Source organism: Protopterus annectens, chromosome 1.part0, assembly GCF_019279795.1.
Source record: "Protopterus annectens isolate FY-2018-M chromosome 1.part0, PAN1.0, whole genome shotgun sequence".
In the NCBI taxonomy this organism is placed as follows: domain Eukaryota; kingdom Metazoa; phylum Chordata; order Ceratodontiformes; family Protopteridae; genus Protopterus; species Protopterus annectens.
This window is the reverse complement of record NC_056725.1, coordinates 182,368,566-182,387,365: the sequence shown is the minus strand read 5'-3', so window position 1 is coordinate 182,387,365 and position 18,800 is coordinate 182,368,566. Positions and strand designations below refer to the sequence as shown.

The window sequence follows — 18,800 nt, the reverse complement described above, 5'->3', positions numbered from 1 at the left end:
GGCTTGTAGTTCAGAAATTCTCTCAGCGGAAGTTATAACCACCAAAAAGATGGTCTTCCATAACAAAAACTTCAGCTGATTTGAAGGGTCCCTGGGTCAAAGGCTGCAACACAACAGTGAGAATCCAAGGACAGTAGGGGTCCTCGGCAGGAGGCCTCAACAAGAAAACATCTTTCATAAAGGATTTGCACAACCTAAAGGTGAACAGGGAAACAGATAAACTTGCAGTATGGAAATTAGAAATGGCAGCTAACTGAAGTTTGAAAGTAGAGAAGCTAGCATCATCTTCGAATGGAGTACTAGGAAATAGCACAGCAAAATGTCAAACTGGTGCTGAGAAAGGGTCAATGTTTGTTTGCAGCCCAACAGGCAAACCTTTTCCACTTACTGGTGTAGATTTTTTTGGTGGGAGTCCTTTGCGAAGCTAGAAGTATCTTTCAAACCGGAGTATTACTCCAGGACTGTCACACTAGGGTTGGAAGTGGAGAAACCAAGAGGTCAGTCTGAGTGCACAAAGATTTGAATGCTGTATCGCTGACAGTTGAGAAAGGAGGCCCTGACTTGGCTTCGGTATCCAAGGGGGATATTTCAGATGAGACCAGAGGAAGGGGAACTGCAGCTGTCGAGGCCAGAAGGGGGCAATGATGATTGCTTGCCTTCTGAAGAAACTTTAGGATGGGAGGAAGATGACGGTAAGCATATAGGTGACCCGGGGGCCAATTGTGGACTAGTGCATACCTGAAGGACTCCCCCGGAGGGATTAGAACCAAGAAAGCTGCATTTGTGAAGGGGAGAGGCAAACAGGTCACAGCAAACTTGGCCCTAGCGACTGAAGGCCATGTTTGTCAGTGACTGAAGGACCACTCATGCGGGACCAAGAGCGATTTGAGTCTGTCCTCCAGATAGTTGGGTTTCCCCCAGGATATGCATTGCAATTAGAAGGCAGTCTGAAGATACTGTCCACTCCCACACCCTCATGGCCTCTCTGCACAAGGGGCAAGAATGAATTCCTCATTTGTTGATGCACCAGACAACAGACATGTTGCCAGTGTGTACTGCAACAGTCCCTAAGGGGAGAGCACCCTGAAAGGCACGCAACATTAGAACTGCTCTCATCTCTAGGACACTGATATGCAACCTGGTCTCAATAGGGGACTATGTGTCCTGGACCATCTTCTCATTGTACTACCCCCCCCCCACACCCACCTGAACTCTGAGCGGTAAGGAGCCAATCTAAGTATGGAAACACTCAGAATTCTTTGAGCTTCATGTGAGCTGCTACTACTGCCATGCATTTGGAACACCAAGGGGCAGTGCTCTGAACTGGAAATGATTGGCTCCCAGCCGGAAGTGCAGATATCTGCTGGAGTGCCTGTCTATTTTGATGTGATGATAGATCAAGGACACGTACTGAGCACATCCAGTCGTCCTTGCAAAACAAATAGCAGAATGGACTGAACTGTAACCATTTGGAACCTCAACTTCTTTACATTACCTAACTTGCTTAGATCCAGAATGGGTCTTAGGTCCCCTGTTTTTTTTTGGCACCAAAAAGAAGCAGGAGTAGGTTCTGAATCCTTTTGTGCAGCTGGGACCTCTTGGATGACTCTTTTTTGCAACAGTTGTTGAATTTCCTATGCTGCCTGCTCCCTCCAACTGGGTGGCATGTGGGGGAGGTTCTTAAGAGTTTGAAAGAAGAGAAAAGGGAATGTTGTAGTATCTGGATATTATGCTTAGCACACAGCGGTTTTGACTCAAATGGGTCCAAGCTTCTGAGTGCAAAGCCAGTTGACCCCCCCCCCCCCGACTGCCTCCAGAGACAGACAGTCGGGCAGTGCTTCAGGAGCAATGATAGGGCTTGTCGGAAAAGGTTTCTCTAAAGCTCTGGTTTTGCGAGCCCCTTCTGCCTCTAGGATGACACCTACCATCAAACCCTCCTCCTCTGCCTCTAGAGAAGGATTCCCTGCACATGCCCTGGAAAGGCCCTTGGAATTTATGAAACCACATTTTCTTGCCCCCACATTGGTGCCTGGAGAAGGACCCCTGGGTCACAGAAAATTTGATTCCTACAGCAGAAAGGGTCTTCCCGCCCTTTTCATTGTGGGTGAGAATATCTCGAACCAATGGCTCAAACAGCGAGCAGCTATTGTTAAGGGGCATTCACAAAGCCTCATCCAAGCAAGCCTACTTGGGGAAAGTCCTGAACCAGCTGCTCGTGAGGTGCCCTCCATGGTATGGGAGATCAACCTCGTTGATGAGCTGGCGACGGAAGATAGAGCAGTCAGCTTGGGGAAACTTTTTAAATTCCTCTGCAGGCATGGACTCACAGAGAGGTCGGGTAGTTCAACGACCTCAGCTCAAAGGTGGCTGAGGCATAAATGCCCAATGTTTCCTATCTGCCGGGGGTACCAGGAACCTATTAGGTCGCTTGGGTATGGGCTAGATGGTGTCGGATTCCTTTCATACCCGGAGGGATACCAAATCAACCAGGGCATGAGGTTTCATAGGTTGGTACTAGGCTATCGGCCCTAGGGCCTATGCAAGCCTAGCCATAGTAATTCCCAATTCCCTGGATATTTCTTCCCACAATATTTACTTCTCCGGGCCCCTGTCTAGCAGGGCGACTGACATGATCCCCGGGGTGAATTTCCTATCTCCCATCCAATCATCAAGGTTCCTTTTGAAGAGGGCCAATGAGGCGCTCTGCTTGACATGTATGGACAGTCTATTCCAGAGTACGGGGAGTCTCTGGATCAGGAACCTATCCCTCCAGCATGTTTTGTTCATTGTGATGACAAGGTTTAGATCCCTGGACCGTATGGCTCAGAGGGATTAGGATTTCTTTAAGTGGAGCATGTCCAACAGCTCAGGGTTTGACATGGCCTTGTATGTTAAGCAGAGATCGCCTGAGTAGACGATATGCCACAGAGTATTGATGGAGTTTTTTTTTTTTTTTTTTTTTTTTTTTTAGACGGTCAGCATATGGCATCTGCTTTAGGCCTGTGATTCTTTTAGTGAGGTATTTCTGTGGCCTTTCCAGCTGTTGCAGATGTCTTGTGAGGTACATACCAAACGGGGCATTATACTCTATAATGGGTCTAATGAGGGATGAGTTTAGTGGAACAATGACCTCCTTTTTTCTGGATGAAAAGCTCTTAGTGATGAGGTATGCCACATAGGATTTCCTGACTGTTGTGGCGATGTATCGAAAGTGAGTCCACTGCCCATCTGTGTCCCCAAGTCTCTCATCACACTTTCGATGATTAGCATCCTCCCCAAGTCTCTCATCACACTTTCGATGATTAGCATCCTGCCACCTATCAAAGGGGATAACTACACATTTCTTGGCATTAAGCTTGAGCCCATGGCTCTAGCACCAGGCATCTGTTCTTCTTCAGCTTTCACAAAAGAGGCAAAAAGGAAGTCTCTCCCCATCTTCCCCTGCAACAAGCCCGGCATACACAGCAGTCCCAAATCCTGTAATTCCAAAACTGAAGGTCGAAATGGAGGAGGAGTTCTGAAGGTATGGCCAGGGTAGCTCACAGATCAGACAGGGGACAAAGCCGCGACAAACCACATCTGGATCTGGGTCTTTAGGAATCTCATCATTCTGTCCATATCCATCTTGGACCAGCTTCTAGAGGACCTGGATGAAGCCAATGAGGGGGGTCAGGAGTGTTTAGATTTAGTACAGTAAGCCAGGGACTTCGTCGAGGCTCTCGGATCCTGAAACACGGGATCCGACATAGAAGCCAACAGAAGAGGTGGTGATATAGTAATAATATCCCCTGGATTCAAAGATGCTGATGGATCTGAAGGGGGATGTAATTTCTTCAGATCCAAGGGAGCTGGATCCGAAGTTTTCTTTGTCTAGGCTCTAGAGAGTCCCTTGGGAAGATAGGGAAAGACTTCCTTTCTGCCTCTTTTGTGGAAGCTGAAGAAGAAGAAGAAGCCAAGGAAGAGTTCTGAGCCTCCAGAGCCGACGAAGGAAGAAGACCCCTGAGAATCAATTTATTTCTCCTATTGGCCAATGCTAACTGATTAAAACAGACACAGACAGTGCAATCCGCCTTCAAATGACCAGCTCCCAAACAATATATGCACACCTTGTGGGCATCCTAGTTGGGGATTTTATGTCCACAAAAAGTGCAACGTTTGAAACCAGGCAAAGGCTTATCCGCCATAAGCCCACAAAAAAAAAAAAAAAATTAAATTTAAAATTAACTACCTAACCGAGAAAGAACTTTCAAACAGCAAGTAACTAATTAACTACACACACACACATATATAAATATATATTATATATATATATATATATATATATATATATATATATATATATATATATATATATATATATTTATTTATTTATTTTAATTACACACACACAAACACACACACACACACACACACACACACACACACACACACACACACACACACACACACACACACACACGGCTCTTTCACCTCTTGTTTTTTTAGGATCCTTTACTTTAGGCATACCCTCTTTCTATGGATAACATTCATCTCAATCTTTATTTATTGACTTATTTTATCTATCTATTTATACAGAAACATTTTAATCCAAACCATTGGAACCATTTATAAAAGAACCAGAGTATCTTAAAAAAAAAAAAAAACTCACCCTTGGCTAATAAAAATATCTATTCACTGTGCCAACACAGATCACATTTATAAACTACATGCTTTACAAAACATGCATTCATTTACAAAATAGTGAGAGTTACATCTATGAAAGGATGCCATGCCGATGCTAATATGCCAGGGCGTTCATTCCAAAAACATGACAAACAAGAAAGCAACACTTACACAAGCCAGTCAACAGCTAGGATGAGTGAGATATCATTTGTTGGGAGTCCGACAGCTTCAAGGATAATGGCAAGAGTAAGGACACCACCGGCTGGGATCCCAGCTGCACCAACACTTGATGCTGTAGCTGTAACCCTGGAGTAATGAAAATTACAGGTAAGTGTAGTGCACACAACAAAATTCTACACTATGATGTGTGCCAAAGACAGTCCAATAGCTTAAAGAATCTCCACAAATTTTACCACAAATGAAAAGGCATGCTTATAAGCTATCTATTCACTTATCTTTTTTGGTGCTTTTCTTTAATCAAGATACATACTCTACCAGTGACTGTGACTGCTGTGAACAGTTTCTACAAATGGATAATACTTGTGTACCAGAGATGATGCCTTTAAAAAAAACTTCCCTCAAACTAAATTTAGACTGGTGCAGTCTAATCCCAGAAGAGGTAGACAGTTTGCTATTAACTATCTTGCTCACTCTATTTCTGCCCCTCAACTCAGCAGTTATCTGTTAACATATGGAGGTACAAATTCAAAGATGTAATGAATACTGTTGTATCAGATATCACCCTTTGCACTAAACAAACTGCCTTCTCATCTGTCAACAGCACAGTTTAATGCACCAAACCATACCCAAAAGAAGGAAATTAATTTTCCTAGAAGCAACTTTGTGTATAGCAAAACGTTACTTTGAATTCCATATACAGCCTTCTAACTCCATAGTGGCAAACAGCTTGGGACTGTAAAGACAAATAAAAGGAAATATCATTAAACTCTTAATGAACAGCTGCAACACTCTGACTCAGCACTGTGCTTCTGTAGATTTATGGACGTTTGCTTAGTTTACAGTGGATTTATTTTGGGGGGAGGGGTATGATTATCAGTGCCTGAAAACAAACGTCTGCCTCTCCTCAGGACTACATAATGTGCAGAAATGGCTGTCATATACCCTGAAAAGGAAATAACTGAAACTTGTAAAAAATGCCTAGGACAGATTAGGCAAACAATTTACAGAGTGAGAAAAGAGGATCTCTCTCATCCTAGAAGACTTAACTCTGTTAAGTAACATCAATACAAGTACCCATAATAATTAAGCTCAGCCCTAAGAAAAAAGTACAGTTTTGTACCTACCATAAATGTAGATGTCCGATAGGTATGCATCTGCAGTCATAACATATGGGTTGTCCTGCCTCAGGCAGCCCTTCGGTCGGCCGGATTCCAAAGTCTGGGTCTGGCCTCGGCTGATGTCGCACTTCACCCGACGTCAGAGCTTCTGGGGGTATAAAGGCATCAGCCGACGCCATTTTCCTCAGTGTTTCTTGCCCCAGATGCCAGGTGCCCTCTAGGAAGGCTAAATTTGGATAAATGTATGAAAATTCCAAACAGTAGTAAGCAAACTATATATATATATATATATATATATATATATATATATATATATATATATATACACACATATATACATACAAACAAATACACCATAATAGATTCCCCCAGCTAGCTAAAAGAGGGGTAAGCACCCTAGGAATACCACAGAGGGGAAGGAGGGTGGGTAATCCTGACTGCAGATGCATACCTATCGGACATCTACATTTATGGTAGGTACAAAACTGTACTATGTCCTTCAAGGATGCATCTGCAGTCATAACATATGGGTAGAATACCATAGCCAAACTGGGGGAGGAGGTACTAAGATAATGATGGTGTAGTTAAGATCCCCTGTAAAACTGCAGTTGCAAAACCTGCTCGGGATCTGGAGTATAAAGGAAGATTGTAATGCTTGGCAAATGTATGCACGGAGCTCCAAGTAGCAGCTTCTAAAATGTCTTTGGCAGCCACTCCTCGTAGGAAAGCTGTAGTGGTGGCTGTGGCTCTTGTGGAGTGAGGCCTGATATTTTCAGGAGTTGTCTTTCCATGAAAAGAGTAGCAGAATCGAATGCAATTTCCTATCCATTTTGAAATTGTCTGTTTGGAAATTGCTTTTCCTTGCACTCCAGTTGTATATGCTACCAGAAGCTGGTCAGTTTTTCTGCTGGTTTTAGTTCTATCCAGATAGTAGCGTAGTTGTCTGTGTACATCCAAGGTGTGCAACAGTTTTTCCCCCCTGTTCTGTGGGTTAGGGAAGAACGTAGGTAAATGAATAGCTTGGTTCAAGGATACCACCTTTGGCATGAAAGTAGGATTGGTTCTCAGAGACACTCTATCCTGGTGAAAGATTAGGAAAGGCTGCACTGCCATTAATGCCTGTAACTCGGATACCCTTCTTGCTGAAGTGATTGCTAGAAGGAAAGCAGTTTTCCAAGATAAGAACTATAAGTCTGCTGATGCTGCTGGTTCAAAAGGTGGAAGTGTTAATTTTTCCAGCACAAAATTGAGATCCCATGCAGGCAGAGGTGGTTTCCTTGGAGGTTTTACATTTTTGATCCCTCTTAAAAATTGTCTGAGGAGAGGGTGAGAGAAGATAGGAGGATCCATGTTGTACTCTGCTGAAATGGCTGAAGCATGAATCTTAATGGAAGAATAGGACAGGCCATTGTGGAACAGTTCTGCTAAGTATTCTAGGATGTGTGCTAGGTTTGCCAGTGTGACATTTGTACCCTTTGATGCACTCCAAATGAGGAATCTCTTCCATTTAGCTGAGTATGTTTTTCTTGTGGAGGGTCTGCGAGCCTCCAGGATAATGTCCTTGACCCTCTGAGATAAAACAGTTTGGTTTTGAATTATGCAATTTTCCAGGCAGTTAGCTGCAGCGTTTTCAAGTTTGGATGCAGGGTCTTGTAGTTGTTCTGTGTTAGAAGTAAAGGCCATAGGGGTAGAGGCCACGAGTTCGTCCGAGACATGCTTCTCAGTAGCGGATACCAATGCTGCCTTGGCCAGTCTGGAGCTATCAGAATCACCTTTGGCTGTTCCTCCCTGATCTTCAGTAGAACTTTGTACATCAATGGGAGAGGTGGAAAGGCATAAACTGTCAGGGCCTTCCAGCTGAAAGAAAGGGAGTCCACCCTCCAGGCTTGTGGGTGGTATTCTCTTAAACAGAATTTCTTCAGTTGGTGGTTGAGTGGGGAGGCGAACAGGTCTATTTCTGGCATTCCCCATTTTTTGTTATGTTTTTGAAGATGTCTGGATGCAGCATCCATTCGTGAGCATCCGAGGTAGTTCTGCTTAAGCTGTCTGCTAGTGAATTCTCTTTTCCCGGTACGAATTTGGCCTGCAGTTGAATGTTGAGATTCAGGCCTAGGTTCCACAGGTCCATTGCCATCCGGCATAGAGGGTAGGAATGCGTGCCTCCCTGTTTGTTGATGTACCACATGACTGTGGTATTGTCTGTCCTTATCAGCAGATGTCCTTGCTGGAGGAATGATTGGAATGCCTCGATTGCATGCTTCACTGCCAGCATCTCCTTTAGATTTATGTGTAGATTCAGCTGGTCTTGAGACCATAGGCCTTGGATACACTTGTCTTCCATGTGTGCCCCCCAGCCTAGGTCTGAGGCGTCCGTGGTGATGGTCTGCCTTGGTTGTGGTTTGTGGAAAGGCAACCCTCTGTTGGTCTGGCAGGCCTGAGCCCACCACTGGAATTCTTTTTTCAGGCATGGAATTATTGGTATCATGGTTTCTAGACTGTGTCTGTGTTGAGACCATACATTCCTTAGGTACCATTGTAATTTTCTCATATGCAGCCTGGCATGCGGGATCAAGATTATGCAAGATGCCATGTAACCCAGGGCCTGCAGGACTTTCCTTGCAGTAAGCTGAGTTTGTCTTGTCAAAGCCATGAAGTAGACTGGGAGTTGCTTTTGTTTTTCTTCTGTGAGAAAAGCCATCTGAGTTATTGTGCCCAGATCTGCACCCAAAAATGTTATCCTTTGGGATGGCACTAGTCTTGACTTCTGGATGTTGACTGTGTATCCCAAGGCTTGTAACAGTTGTATGACATAGGCCAAATCCTTTATTATTTTTGTCTCGTTGTCCGCTTGTGTTAGGCAGTCGTCCAGGTATGGGTAGATCTGAATTCCCTGAAGTCTGCAATGTGCAATTACTGATGCCAGGCATTTCGTGAATACTCTGGGCGCAGTAGATAAGCCAAAGGGCAATGCTGAGAATTGATAATGCTCTGATCCTGCAAGAAATCTGAGGTGTCTTCTGCAATCTGGTCGTATAGGGACGTGCAGGTATGCCTCCTTGAGATCTAGAGTCACCAGCCAAGACTCCTTGCCCAACATGGGAAGAAGTTGCTGTAGGGTCAGCATCTTGAATTTTGGTACAATGAGATATGTGTTTAGTGCGGACAAGTCGAGAATAGGCCTCCATTGAGTTTCTTTTCTTGGTACAAGGAATAGTCTGGAGTAAAATCCTTGGCCTTGTTCCATAGATGGTACCCTTTCTATTGCTCTTATCCTTAGAAGGTTGATGATTTGTTTTAGAACCTCTGTCTTCTGGCTTGGTGGAAGGTTTGGCATTCCTCTCTTTTTTGGTAAAGTGTGGAAGTGAAACCTGTAGCCTTTGTCTATTGTTTGCAATGTCCATTTGTCTCCTGTAATACAATGCCAGTTTTTCGAAAATATAGCTAACTTTCCGCCCAAGGGTGCTTCCAGTTGCTCCCTGGTAGGCGGAATCAGAGCCAAGTCATTGTGTCTGTCCTGTGGAAGTGGTTGTAGTCGCAGCTGTGGCGGTACTCCTCTGGTTGGCAGGTTGCCACTGACGACCCCTGTAGGCGCCCCCTTGATTGACCTCTGCCTCTTGGGCGTCTATTCCTGCCCCTCTGTGCTCTGGAGGTGTCTGGAAAGGACCAATTCTTTGAAGGCCAGTTTCTGCTGAACCTCGGAGGTTGGACCTGCAGAAATTCCTTGACTGTTTGCACAGATTTAGCTTTTTCTTCCACTTTCTTTAGAATCTCCTGTGCAGGGGAGCCAAATAAACTTTGCTTCTCCATAGGGGCATCTAGGTGTTTAGACATGGTCTGGCAAGGTTTGCTCTTTTAGCCAGGCATGCCTTCGAATCACTGCTCCAGTCATAGCTGATCTAAATGAAGCCTCCAGTGCATCATAGCCACATTTTAAGAAAATGATTACTGACCTGCTGAGAGTTGTGTACCAAATCCTGAAGGGACTTACGGTCTAAAGGTTCAGGAGAGGAAAGCTTTTTATTCAGCTGATCTAACAAAAATTCCTGGTACTGTATCATATGGAATTGACAGTTTAAAGCCCTGGCAGAAAGAGTAGCAGATGTATAAACCTTTTTTCCCCCATCTCTCTAATGCTCTTGACTCTCGTTCAGAGGGTAGGGGGTTTTTGGCTGTAGCAGCTGCAACACCCTTTGGGCCCTGAGAAATAGTTTCTGGGTCTGCAGCATGGGCCTTATACAAGTGGAAGTGAGAATCAGGGACCCTGTAATATCGGTCAGGTTTGGCAGGGGCCGTGGGAAGAGAATCAGGGGCAGAACTGGCATCACTGTATGCATCATCAACAACTGATAGTACAGGTGGTATGGCTAAAGGCCTATGCTGTGGTAAGTGTAAAAAGGTCCTTAGCCTTTTCCTAGAATCAGAAAAATCCTGACCCTGCCATTGAAAGTGTTCCCTCATTGAGTGCAAAGTCTCCCCAAAGGAAAATTCTTCAGGGGGGAGGCAGAAGGAATTGAGTCTTCTGCATCCGAATCCTCATAAGGTGAGTATGGACCTTCCTGATGGTCTGATAAATCAGATCCATCAGAGGAATAATCAGAGGAGAGAGGTTCAGGGGGTTCAGTCCTAGGCCTTTTGTCAGGAGGAGGTTGTGAGGCCCTGTCTGGGTGAGGTTGGGAACCCCGAATCAGAGATATAAGGTCCTCAGCAAGGCTGAGAATCTGTGAACTTGAGGAAGGTCTCTGAGTGGAAGATTTTGTTGGTAAGGCCTTGGAAATTTTAGCTGCTTTAGCCCTGGAGAAGGCCTTAATAGACATAGAAGCAGGGGGCCTAGCTGCCCCACGTGCAGGAGTAGAAATGCCCAACGGAATGGTGTCGGACAATTCTTGTGCGCCTGCTTCTTCGGTAGGAATTTCTGTAGCCGACTCAGCCGGGGCCTCTCTGGCCTCGGTTGTCGGAGGAATGTTTTCGGCAGAAGGGAGAACCGAGGACTCGGTTTCAGCCGAAACCGAGACACTCGCGGTAGGCCTAACCGTGGTTTCAGCCGAAACCGCGGGCCGCGAGTGTCGGTCCTTTTCCTTGCGTTTTTTGGCTAAATGTGTAGTCGGAGTTTCCGACGGCATTTTATATGCAAAAGCGGATCCAAAAAACTCTTCTGCAAACTCCGACCGACGTCTAAGTGTCCGTCGGTTGAAGGAAGCACAGGCTAAACAAGCTGATACGTCGCGGTCTGGGCCTAAGCAAGGAAGGTAGTAAGAGTGGAAATCCTTATGAGGTATTTGTTTCCCACAAGTTAAACAATTATTTACTTTGTCTGACATCGGCTGAGGCAAGAAAGAGTCCCCAACGGGGTACTTAGCTTTTTTAGAAGTCTTCGGTAGCTGAAATCTCTGGATCTGACCGACCGGCACTTGCGAACAGCTTCTGCTTCGGGCACCGCGCGGCAAGAAAGACGGAGGAAAATGGCGTCGGCTGATGCCTTTATACCCCAGAAGCTCTGACGTCGGGTGAAGTGCGACATCAGCCGAGGCCAGACCCAGACTTTGGAATCCGGTCGACCGAAGGGCTGCCTGAGGCAGGACAACCCATATGTTATGACTGCAGATGCATCCTTGAAGGACATGTAGGCAACGCTGAAATAATGTTGTAAGCATAGATATACCCGTGACTAGAGTCATACTGTGATGTATGCAGCTGATTAACAAGAATGTCTCCGTAACTTAGTCACACGTGACAATATACAGAAATACACCAGCAGCAATTTATGCATTACCTATCCACTCCTGTCTGCATGTTTAAAAAACATGTACACAGGTATGCATGCACACACACAAATACAGTGTAACAGTCAAACACATTAGGTAATGTCTTTTATTAAAACAAGTTTATTGTTTTTAACATATAAAATAAATATCATAACAATTTTATACAAGTAATTAAAAAAAAATGGTTATAACATTCAATAAAATAACCAAAGTATTTACAAAGACATCCACTACAATCAAATCAATTAAACTAAAATAACATGCTATTGAAGTTAAGATTTTTTTAACAAATTTTGTAAAGTATCCCATATAATATAGTAAGATGTTTTTCTAGTAGTTCTTGATTTTATTGTCATCAATTCCATATGGCACACTACAGTCATAACATTTTTAAATTCATTAAACGAAGGAGGCGTATCTGAAATCCAATTTCTGGTTATTATTTTTCTAGCCACTGCTAGAACAGACCATAACAAGGGAAGCTTAACCTTTTTAACACTTTGAGGTACAGGAGTGTTGAATAATAATAGAGATTTAGAAATAATGAAATTATCTGTAAAAAGAGCCTGCAAAAAATCATTAATTGACTTCCAATATTCATTCAATTTTATACAGTCATAAAACATATGTGCCCAATCAGCATTAATTTCTACATTACATCTTTTACATAGATTGTCTTTATTATTTATTTTATTCATCATCAAAGGTGTATAAAAGGATCTATGTAAAAATTTCCAAGTAAAAAGTCTCCAGATAATGGAAGAAGTAGTTTTATAGGCAGATTCCAATATATATTGTTTATCTTGTTGATTTGGTAATTCACCATTAATGGAAGTAAAATAATTCCAATAGGTATCTACATTGTAATAAGTTTCTTCTCTAATAATTTTATGTATGTATGAAAGCTTACCTTTATCAGAAACTTTATGTTGTAAATTTAATATCAAGTAATCAATCAGTGTTGGAATAGATTATTTAACTGTTATAGATATTAAATCAATTTTATTAATGAGATGTTGTCTAAAGGTCTGAACTTCTAACCAACAAGTTTCTCTCAGATCAAATTCTTGTTTTAAGAAGTCTAAACTTTTAACTTTATTATCAGATAGCAACTGATACCAGTACTTTAGATCATTTTCTGTGACTAAATGAGTTCTTTCAGAAGTAGATGACAAAAGCATACCTCGTGTATACATTATATTTAGGTAATGTCTTCACAGCCACTCATTTATACAGTGTACAATGGTTTGTGTACTTACAGAATAGTGATCACTTGGATGAAGTTGAGAGAAAAGTCATTAAGCTGTGCAATGAAGACAGCAGCAACACACTGGAAAAGCGCAGCTCCATCCATATTCACGGTAGCACCAATTGGTAGAATGAACCTGCTAATGTGTTTTGAAACACCATTTTTCTCTTCAACACACTTCATCATCAGTGGCAGAGTAGCAGAGCTGTCAGCATGAGAAAAACATTCATCCCACATGGTCATTTACATAAAGGAAAGACATTTTTCAATTGTGTGTTCTACACATTCAAAAGGCTAGTTTACAAGTAAATATTTTTTCAAGAATATTGCCTAAAAACTGCACTTTGACAGTTAAGCCGAGGTAACATAAGCCATCATAGCTTCCTGAAACCATTACCAAAAACAGTTCAGGAAAATTCAAAACTCAATATTTAAGCCAAATAGTTTATGGTGTGACTGCATCACAATTATGCAATCTTGTACATTTTTAACAAATACATATGCTGTCACACTTTAAAGTCAAGTCATCATTTGAAAACAGAGGTAACAGCTATCCTTTCTAGAAGTATTACACCTGACAAGACTTATTAATGCTAAAAACTCTTTTTCCATTCATTCGTCAGCATTGCTTAAATGTTTGACCTTCTACTTAAAAAAACTATTACTATACACATGACACTGCTGAAATTGGATATCTGCAATGAAACTCAGCCATTTATATTTTGTAACATAGAAAATAAAACAAACTGTAGTCAAACTACCAGAAAGAATATGTTCATTGTCAACCCTTGTTCACAGGCGTGTACTAGGCTAATGGCCCTGGAGCCTTTACAAGCCTAGCCAACAGAAGTGCCCTGGCATTGTGCCACCCGACATTAGTCCCCAGTGCCTCTATCAAGTGCGACTGGAGTGAGTGATCCCTGGGGTGAACTTTATATTACCCATCAAGATTTCTCTTGAAGAGGGCCAGTGAGGTGCTCTCCTTGGCATGTATGGGAAGTCATCTCCTCCTTTTCTCACTGTTAGGGTCTACAAACCAGCACATTAAAAACAGGTTCTACCCTGACTGATAGCAGGGCAGAAGGCTATTTCACTTCCTTTTGACCAGTGTGCTTACCCAGCTACCAAATGTAAAAATAAAATAAGGTAGTATCTTGCAATGTTTGGTCTACCTCAACTATCTAAAATGGGAAAGTTGATTTTATATTTTACACACACACACACACACACACACACACACACACACACACACACACACACACACACACACTTACTTGCAAATATGCCATGAACTCTGTATATAGTTTTATTCGTTTTTGATTAATGGTTTTGTTAAATTTTATTCATATTAATTTAAAATGCAATAAAAAGTAAAAAAAAAACAATATGTATAAGCATATTTTATATATGTACATATATGCATGCAAACAGATATTTTGTAAGAACACTGTCCGTTCCCTGAAAACCATGTTACAGTGCAGTGCAACATTCAAATTTCCCTCTTAAATAGGAGATACAGTACAAAAAAGAGATTTCCTACCTGGATGCAGTTCCAAAGGCAGTGACTAGGGCAGTGAAAATGCCCCACAGAAATTTGTAAGGGTTCTTCCTGGTGAATATAAGGTATAGGAGGGGCAGGACAATCAGGCCATGGATGATGTGCCCTACAATGCAGCAGCAGATGTACTTTCCCAAGCTGGTAAACAGCATTACAACATCCTCCATCTCAACAATCTTCCCAGCAACAAGAAACATAATACCAAAAGGGGCATACCTGCAAGAAAGGTAGAAAAGTATGCTGAAAATGCCTGCTTCATGCCCGATGCATAAACTTTCCATCATTTTACCAATTTCAGAAAATAGGTTGCACACTCCAAGAAACTAGTGTATCGTGAACATTTGTGGTGCCTTAAGGCACTGTAAAGCACCACCAAAAAACGTTAAATCAATATGGACATTCAGGACTGATTACAATATTTTTTTAGCGAGCAAGTAATATGAATACTGAACTTCTGCAGGGTTGTCCTTTAATAACATAGCTGTCCAGATATACATAATTAGAATTATGTATATCTGGACAGCTATACATAATTAGAATTATGCTTGCTATCTACGTGCGACTCTTTTACAGATTTCTCTGTAAATGAGTATCATGAAATGGCTTACTAACAATTAAACCACCATCCTCGTCTTGTTTGTAACTAACAAGCTATAAAAAGGTTCATGCCAGTCAAAACATACTGAAAAGTGTTCTTAGCAATTTGTGTCTTAGCAAATGTCGAACAAAACATACCTGGTACTAAATGACACAAAGCTGTCATGCTGTTAAACCAACTGCATGCTGGCTTGTGACTGCAGTCAAAACAATGAACCCTTATGGTACTATTATTTTACTTGACAGGTACAGCTACTTCTTTTTAACACCCTGGTAAACTTTTCCTCAGCTGCACAGTTGCATCCTCTAATATCAGTGCAAAAAAACTTACCCGTCAGAAATTATTTCCATTTCCTCTATTTACTCAGAAATGCCATCAGACCTTCACTGCTTTAAATGAGCATAACTGCCATTTTTCCCCATACTGTCCTGGAAAAATGACAACCTTATGCACCAGACTATATTTACATGCATATAACGCATTAAAAGCAGGAATAAGTCACCTACACGATTATTTACTTTCATAAGTCTAAACAACATCAAAAACACTGAACAAAGGATGGCAGTCAATGGCAATACATTTATTCAGCACTTTGTCATAAATACAGACATTTAAAATAACATTCACATTACATAACATACTAACAGCTCACACTGCAATCAAAACTGAATAAGAAACTTTCACATATATAAATCAAATATTGAATCTATATAAAAGCTAAACAGAAAATACTACATAAAAAAATATAATTTCTTCCTTAGTCTCCAAGCATTTAAAAATATTTAATGTTGATATCGTTAAGACCAGGATATTTTTCAGCACTTAATCTCAACTGCCATTTTGTTTTGTTTCTCCAAGTTAATATTGACCCCCCCCCCCCCAATATTTAAAGGTTTATAGTCCAGCACTGCAAAATACAATCTATAACAATATTCACTTTAATATGCTTATAAATTGCATTATTTTTATTTTCTACTTTAATGGAATAAAAATGTTCCCTATACATAGCAACATCCAGTGGTCATACCTACACAAAAAGGCGTAGTACTGAGCAAGTGGCCACATAAAACATAATCACAATTAAATAAGTCGGTATTAAGGTCTTAGTCTAGATGAATTAAATCTGTATTAAAATTGTTATTCCCCTTCAAATATATATTACTGCAGCATCCACAATAATATACACTATTTACTAATAAGTCTAGGAATGTACTTGTTGCCAATTTCCAGCATGTTTTTAAATACTGAAAGTATTACATATTTTTATATTCAAAAAGTGGTTGATTAATCGCTCGTCCCTCTCTAATATAGATGAATAGGTGGGGTAATTTGTTTACATGCTTTATTACACAGAAGCATCAGGATAGACAGCAGCTTTACAAAATATAAACAAACTGATTAACTGACAGACTACCCAGGCATACATGCTTACATCTCAACAGCTTACTACAAAATTGGCAGTCAGGCTCATACATGCTCAGTATTTACACACTTGTGCAAGCCCCTAGAAAACTTCTTAAAGATATACACACATTGATCTACATCCCCCCTCTTAAAAAGATTGCCCTCAATGAGATAACATTGGAATAAGACATGCAATAATATTCCCATTAGAAACAAGGACATTGTCCATGCCCAAGTTGCCATGTATTTCTAACACGGTCTGGAAATGCGACCCGATCTAGTAATATAGTAATCAGAACCGGGTTTAGCAACTGGGACAATGTTCGGTGAACAACTCCTATCAGGAACTTCGTGATTCATCTCAGGAACAGTGAAATTTACTGGAAAGTCCTCAGAAACTGGAATGCTGGATAACTCACTGTGAGATAGAGTCTTTTTCACAGGCTAGCTGCTGTAGTATAGACTCTGACACTGGCATCAAATGTTTCTGATTCCGCCTAAACTCTGCTGCTTGTGATTCCACAATGTATGATCCCGGCGCACACTTTTCATGACTCCAATCAGATCATAACCTTGCATGTTTGCATTCTCACTGTCTCGTCTTCATAGTTTGGTACTAGGCTATCTGCCCTGGGGCATTTATAAGCCTAGCCATAGTGATGTGGCTTTCGCCACCCCATGTAATGGTACAAAAGTGTACAGAATAGATTTAGAATACTGTGCCTCTGTCTAGTAGTGACACAGAGATGACCCCTGGCGTAAACCTACGATCTCCCATCCACTCGTCAAGATTTCTCTTGAAGAGAGTCAGTGAGGGGCTCTGCCTAACATGAACTGGGATTCTGTTCCAGAGTATGGGAAGCCTCTGAGTTATGAATCTGTCTCTCCAGCATGTCCTATTCATATTTGTGCTGAGGTTCAAATCTTTAGCTCTCGTGGTTCTGATGGATTTGGATTTTTTTGAGGTGGAGCATATCCATCAATTCCTGATTGGACATGGCCTTGTACGTCAGGCACAGATCACCTCCGAGTAGGCGGTATGCTACTGAATAGAGTTGGAGTTTCTTTAGTCTGGCAGCATATGACATATGTTGGAGGCCCTTGATCCTCTTGGTGAGGTATTTTTGGGGTCTCTCTAGCTGTTGCAAGTGCCGGGTGAGGTACATACCAAATGGGGCATTGTACTCAATCATGGGCCTGATAAGGGAGGAGTACAGGGGCACAATGACCTCCTTTGATATGGATGTGAATCCCTTCATTATAAGGTGGGCAAGGTAGAAAGTCTTTCTAACCACTTTGGCAACGTGGGTGTCAAATGAGAGGTCACTATCGACTTGGGTCCCCAGGTCTCAGATTACTTTTTCCGTACTCAGTGGGTTACCGCCTATGTGATAATTTGTGGGCACTTTGTTTTTCCCAAAGGGGATGACTATACATTTTTGGCATTTAGTTTAAGGCCATGACGCCGGCACCAGTTGTCCATTTCAGTGAGGCCTTTCTGTAGGATGTATGTGTCAGCTGGTGTATCGACTATGGCGCCTAGTTTGCAGTCATCTGCGAACTTTGTCAGCCACAACCCTCCCATGTTTACTTTCACATCTGAGAAATAAATGCCGAACAAGAGGGTTCCCAGGACAGAGCCCTGTGGGACACCACTTGTCACTGGCTTTGAGTCTGACATGGCTCCAGCGATTTTGACTTTATGGGTTCTATCCTTTAGCCAATTTTCATGTAATGAAGTGAGCGGTTTGCTGGACTCATCATAATAAAACTTCTGGGCCGGGCGCTTCTTTAACAGATGGGCTTTCACTAATTTGTTATTCTTAGCAGTTGGAGCCAATAAACTACTACTGATTGGCAATGTAGTTCTGGTTCGTCTCTGTGCAGGTGAACCAAAATATTTATCACGAGGAATATTTCTGAGATTCAACAGATTTTAGGAAAACATCACCATCTCATCTCAACTTCTCTAGTAACCACTTCTCACTTTGAACTGCATGATCTGCCAAACCATTTGACTTTGGGTACTCAGGGCTACTCGTAACATGGATAAAGTCCCACTGTTGATGTGGCTTACTACTATTACATACAGAATAAGATGAAAGTACTCTCTCAATAAGGCCAAAATACTAGTCTTCTCGCCCTTCTTTTAGTAGAGTCGGTTCGTGGGTGGCCACAACGCAAGATAGCAATATACTCTGGTTGCAAGGACTTGGGAACAATGACTGTTCGACTTTTCATAATGAAATCATTGTCAGACAAAATCTCA

General features: G+C 41.9%; 1 protein-coding gene across 1 annotated transcript in view; it reads right to left on the bottom strand.

The window, feature by feature from the left end:
* Positions 1–18,800, bottom strand: part of SLC1A5 (solute carrier family 1 member 5) — a 73,709-nt gene that overhangs the window by 33,510 nt on the left and 21,399 nt on the right. The window contains exons 5-7 of the mRNA XM_044055625.1: positions 14,512–14,745; positions 12,982–13,176; positions 4,834–4,968 (exon numbers count right to left, since the gene is read on the bottom strand). Of these exons, the coding sequence (XP_043911560.1) occupies positions 4,834–4,968; positions 12,982–13,176; positions 14,512–14,745 (564 nt within the window). The remainder of the gene's footprint in view (positions 1–4,833; positions 4,969–12,981; positions 13,177–14,511; positions 14,746–18,800) is intronic.